Source organism: Panicum virgatum, chromosome 2N, assembly GCF_016808335.1.
Source record: "Panicum virgatum strain AP13 chromosome 2N, P.virgatum_v5, whole genome shotgun sequence".
Classification (NCBI taxonomy): domain Eukaryota; kingdom Viridiplantae; phylum Streptophyta; class Magnoliopsida; order Poales; family Poaceae; genus Panicum; species Panicum virgatum.
This window is the reverse complement of record NC_053146.1, coordinates 60,718,711-60,724,710: the sequence shown is the minus strand read 5'-3', so window position 1 is coordinate 60,724,710 and position 6,000 is coordinate 60,718,711. Positions and strand designations below refer to the sequence as shown.

Sequence of the window (6,000 nt, the reverse complement as noted above, 5' to 3'; positions counted from 1 at the left end):
TGGTGCTACGCGAGTCTGCAAGGTCAGTCTCACAGATGGATAGAGGGTGAACGGCTGTGAAGAAAGTAGGCCGAGTTTGATGGAGAAGTTTGTGATGCTACTAGTTCCTGTTTCTTATCCTTTCCCCCTTTTTTTTCTGATTGCTCAAAAAGGGATACATGTCACTTAACAGTGATAACCCATGATACTGTATTTTTCATTTCTTTCTTTATTTTTTCCAAAGACCTTTCGTTTCTTTCTTCTGCTGCAAACAGAATCATACAAATTGTGGTACATATGTTTACAGCGATATCGAATTGTCTCTCCTCGAATGCAATTTCTGGAAGAGTGGTACATATCTTCGATTAACCTAAACTGAATGAACGAAAACAAAGAATGACACACGTGGATCACGAGATGGGTGATCTTTCTAGGAGAATTTGGAGCCCTCATGAATAATTTGGAGCCCTCATGAATGACTATGGCACTCTCTATGCATATGGCACTAAATCTAGTAGATAGACGTAAAAAATTGCCGGACTTGATGAATTGTGGAATTTCGATATATCTGCACTGCAGCAGAGTAGACTTAATACTCCTTAGCAAAGACCTTTTGATACTCGACATGAGTGTTAACCACCTGACCGGAAATTGTAGATTACAACTGGAGCCACCCTGCAAGAACAGAAATGGATTTCTTAAGTTACTCAGTTTTATGCTGAAAAGTTCAGGATAGATACCTGCCTGCCTTAGCTATCTAGAATGAACAATGTTTTGCAAAGACTCAAAATTATTACTTATGTCCTACATTTTTCTGAGGCTATGGTTGTTCCACAGCAACACACACAAAACACAATTGACACACACTTACTCTTCTTTTGTGTGCAGATCAGACAAACTTTTGTTTCACTCAATTGCAAATAGTTTGTTTCGTTTCTTTCTAGATGTGTCAGATGGAAACATAATCAAAGACTATCTTAATATCATCTCGGAGATCCTTATGCAAGCTCTTGAGTCTGTAGCAGTTTCTGCAACAAGATTTTTGATGACTGGATGTCTGGACCTCAATCCAGGGAGTTCCTGGTCCACCAGATAAACTACATTTTGTTTAAAGCACATACTACCAGAAGTTCATCCTGTTAGTTTCAACCACATCCACAAGATGCTTGGTTCAAATAGTAACCAGAAAAAAAATAGAAACAGTAGGAAACATCATACCACAATACGCAGTCATTATAAAGGCGTAGAGATCAAACAGCAAGATCCATCAAGCCATTTAACACTAAGAAAACTGAAACACAACTTAATAAAGAAAGAGCGAAAGAAAAGCAACGGAAAGTTAAAGGCATCTGATCTCCATGTCAGGGTACGGACACATTTTTAACTCCTTTTGAAAAAGATTTGCCTATCTGACTCATTTTTTTAAAAAAAAACTCAAATGATCCTGGGGTTAATATTAGAAGCATACTGTCTTATAAGATCCTTGTTTAGGAGGAAAGGGACATTCAGGTCCATATTTAATTATTTATACCCACCCAGACAACTAGAAGTTTTGTGATGATGCTGATTCGAGCGTCCTGCAGGAAATATGTTACTCTGATTTTCTGATAAGTTTCCGAAAGGCGATTCACCCTACTATTTCACCTGGGATATAGAAAGTCTAACAACCAAATAATGTGAGGCCAATGGAAGGCCAAAAGTGCAATATACATTTATCTCTGCTGCACTGCAATGTAACTTATCTTTAATATACAAATGCCACCAAAGGCTAAGGTCATTTGACATGGGCGTTATAAAAACACACATATTACAAGGTGTATAGAAGGGTTAGAACATGATTCTAGTACCGTTTCGATATGCGTGGCATGGAGCATTTCTGTTTCCTGTCATGGTAAACCCTTACAATCACAGCAGCTGTTTCCTCTATAGCTTTTCCAGTGACTCCTACATGAAGACAGTACAAAAGAACGTTTAAACAAAGAAATAACAAACTAAAGGTTTCCATAAAGGCAAGTTAAATAAACTTACCAATGACTGGCCACGTTGGGTTCTGAGCAAAAATTTGATTTGCATGGTGCAATTCCTGCCTCACATGCTCCATTTCAGCATAATTGCTCGTATGCCCATCAAAACCTAGAGTTTTGGCCCTTGTCTTTCTAATTGCTTGAAGAATCACGGGATTTATCGTCAATCCAAAAATCTTGTCCTGATTGATCTCAAAAAGAGGCTTTGGAAGATCCACTCCCATCACAATGGGGACATTTGCTACCTTGTATCCCTTCTGAGCTAGATATATAGACAATGGAGTCTTCCCTGTACGTGAAACACCAGTAAGTACAATGTCTGCATGGTTGAGATTCTGTGGCTGAGCTCCATCATCTTGTTTGATGGTAAAATCAATGGCCTCAATTCGCCGGAAGTAATCCTCAGTTAGTTGACCCTTTCGACTAGGAGAACTTCGTGGAATCCCCGATGGAGCAACACCAATATGAGCAGCAATGGCTTCAACAGTAGGTCGAAGAACATCAGTGCAAGGAACACCCCAGAAATCACAGGCCTTCTTAATTGCCTCAGCCATCGAAGGATCGGCAAGGGTATATAGAACTAGTGCCCCTTCTTTTGCTGCTTGTTTTATTACCTCAAGAAGTCTATCCATGTCGTCGATCTAAAACACATTAGCAGGAACTTGTTATCAAGTGATGTGCAGCTAACATTTTTCAAGCTAGCAAAGGTAGAAAAGTTGATAACTTAGTATCTAATCAGGATTCCCTGAGCCAGGAACATGACAAATGCCTTGTTTTCTCCAACAATATGATCAAGCCAAACAGAAATATTTGTCTTTTCCCTTAATAAGCTGATAAGTAGTATCCCAACAACCTGAGACGTATTTGTCTTTTCCACCCCGAATAATGCATGCACAAGATTGAGACAGAATTTTAGCCAATGAAAATAAATAGATATGCATGAAGCAACGATGCAGTGATGGATTTTGCACAAAAGGCTTCCTGTATCCAATTGCATCATGCATATGCATACAGTTGCAGATTGTGAATTTGTCTTTAACTCTTTACTGAAGAAAGTGTTCGGGATGTAGCATAAATGAATCCAATTTTACATACATAAATAATCTTCTTACCCGGACAACATAGCAATCTTCTGTTACAAAACTGACACAAACCTCATTACCATCTAATAACATCCAGATGTACTAATGACCCTGCATATGTATCATACTTGGGCACATATATCACTCTAGACTCTAGAGCAGAATCAGAGTTATCATTGGATCCCAAGATGTTATATCCAGTTTCTAAATTCAGAAGCCTTTGGGATTTCTTTGGGGATCTGACTCTCACCCAATCTCAGTCTCTATACTCAGCATCTCACTCCGCGTATTTCAATCACTGACGTCTCTACTCGTCACTTATCGCATCGCTTAAATTTACCACTAGCGTCCAAAACTCGCGAGCTCCCCTAATCAACTAACTCGATAGTTAGAAGATGACACAACAGAACATTTCCTATGATATAACTACACGCCTATGCTTAGCAGTTGGGCGGTTATCCCAGCATGAGCTAGCAGCAAAAGTGAAGACTTGGCGGGATTTTTGTTTACCCCGGAGAAGAGGTGGGTGCTGACGGAGCATTGGCGGTCGACGAGGCAGTGCTCGAACTGGCCGAGCGCGGCGCTCACCGAGTGCTCGGCCGTCCAGCCGGTCCCGTCCGACACCATGTAGATGGCCTTCCCGGCCACCGCGTCCCTCTCGGCGACGCACAGGTCGTCGTCGTCGTCCTCCGCCGCAGCGCCCTTGGGCACCAGCGACGGCGCGGGCGCGGGCGTCGGCGGCGGCTTGGTCACTGGCGGCGCCGAGGAGGCCGCCGGGCGGTCCAGCCCCAGCCGGCGGCCCGAGCGGAGCGCCCGCGTGCGGGACCACCGGGTGAGCTGCGAGGTGCTCCGCAGCGCCGTGGGTGGGGCGGCGGGCTCATCCGGCGGCCGCGGTGGCGGGGCGCGGTCGGACTGGCCCGCGCTCTGGGCAGCGGCGGTGGCGAGTGCTGGGGAAGGGTCGGGGGCGCAGGCGGCGGGGGCGAGGCGGCGCCCGGGTGGGGCCGTCGCGCCGAGCAGCGGCGCCGCGAGCGGCTTGGCGCCCCCAATCATTGAGCTAGCGGGGGGCGGCGAGGCGACGAGTCACGAGAGTATAGGAGATGATATGCCCTCTGGTTGTCTGGCCAGACGCGCGGGAGTGGCGGCTACGACGATTTCGTGCTGTTTTGGCCGCGACTTCGCGTGGGGGCGGTGGCGGTTTTGATAGGGTGGGGAGGCACTGGCGGTGTGGGCGTGGCCGCGTGGGTGCGGCGGTGATGCCATGCCGACGCCGGTCAGGTTTGGTCGGTAAGAAACAAGGGGACGCCAACGGGATTGGACCGTGGACCAGCGAGAATTTTGGCCGTGGTGGATGCTGGTTTCGTCTCGGCCGCCGACCGCCGCGGCCCGTGGGGGACTCGCGGAAACTGCCCCTCTGTCCCTTGGCCATTCAGCTTCGTGCTGCTACCGCACATTCCAAGTACTACAACGAGCTTTCAAATGGGCCGGCTGGCAGCAGATTCTGCTCGTATTCAATACCTTCGGGCAGCGTTCTTGCACGCACGGCAGCACCCATTTTTTTTTTAAAAAAAAACTTTACAGATATACCTCCGGTCCGGCTGATTGGAACGCGGCCTATTTGTATATACTCTCTTCATCCAAAAAAAAATGTAGTAGTTGTTTAGAAAATTTAAGACACATTAGTAATAGTAGAAAAAGACCATATTCAAACCCGGCGAGCATGAAGAGGGTATTGAAACCCTTTCGCTTCGTAGCCGGGCGTAGCTGCTCCTGTTGCTCCCACCATTCTTGGATACAAACCGCCTGAAGTTGCAAGCGCAGTTCACCCAGGATACGGTCCTCCGCCACACTTTCTTTGAGAATGGGCAACGCATAATAAGTAGTCAGCTGTTTCCTCGGCTTGATCAAAAAGCAGACAAGCTTTATGTGCTTCCAGCCGTCGCCGATGACGTCGATCGGCTGTCCAGATGCGCTGTCTGCACGCCAGCCAAAAGAATAGATTGACTCTCAAAGGTGCCCAGAACGAGATAGGTGATGGGGAATTCGGTGATCATTTGGCAAGGCAGGATCACCTGAATTTGCTGCAGGGTCTCTTGGGTACCATAAGTTGGAGTGATGGAACACTTTGACAGATTTGTCATCAACCCTGAAGCGCCACCAAAGATTGACAGCACTCTCTTCTGAGCTTCCTCCGCCGGTGATGCGAAGAGAATCACATCATCCCCGTACATACTGCACCTGTGTTTTATGGCTGGATGTCCGATCGGCAGCAGCAGCCCAAGGTCATCGGCTTTATTTGCTGAACATGCGGTTTAGCACATCCATGATGAGGAGAGGAGGAATAGCATAGGTGAGAGCGGATCGCTTTGTCGCAGGCCGTGTCTGTGGATGATCTTGTGACCTGGCTGCCCGTCGAGTAGCACATGTGTCGAGGCTGTGGAGAGGAGTAGGAGTAGAGCGATCCGGTCGCGCCAGCGATTGCCAAAACCCCAAGCTTGCATCAAATCCAACAAGAATGGCCAAGCGACAGTGTTGAATGCCTTCGAGATGTCCAGCTTAAGGAGGATTTTGGGAACTTTTCTCCTTTTCAGTAATTTCACCGCGCTCTGAACATACTTGAAATTATCAAGTACTCCTAGATCTTCCCTTTACGAAAGCACTCTGGTTGGCGTTGAATCAGCTCATGAAGCCGAAGCGATAAGCGATTCGCAAGCATTTTGGAGATGAGCTTCGGAAAGCTACATGTGTGTCAAGCTTATCGGCCGGAAGTCCTGTGGCCCTGCGGCGTCAGGCTTCTTCGGAATCAAGGTCGGTAGAGCACTGTTCAGACACCGGAATTGCCTTGTGTCCACGGAATCGCCTTGATTATTGTCCATATACACTCTTATAGAATGCACCTGTCATCCCGTCCGGACCGG

General features: G+C 46.9%; 1 protein-coding gene across 1 annotated transcript; it reads right to left on the bottom strand.

Annotated features, from left to right (window-relative positions):
- Positions 1-1,651: 1,651 nt before the first annotated feature.
- On the bottom strand, positions 1,652-4,217 carry LOC120661558 (pyruvate, phosphate dikinase regulatory protein, chloroplastic-like). Its single transcript, XM_039940456.1, has 3 exons — positions 3,596-4,217; positions 2,008-2,644; positions 1,652-1,923 (listed from the first exon to the last, which is right to left on the bottom strand). The coding sequence occupies exons 1-3, from the start codon at positions 4,133-4,135 to the stop codon at positions 1,820-1,822; spliced, it is 1,281 nt and encodes a 426-aa protein (XP_039796390.1). The 5' UTR covers positions 4,136-4,217; the 3' UTR covers positions 1,652-1,819.
- Between the last annotated feature and the right edge of the window lie 1,783 nt (positions 4,218-6,000).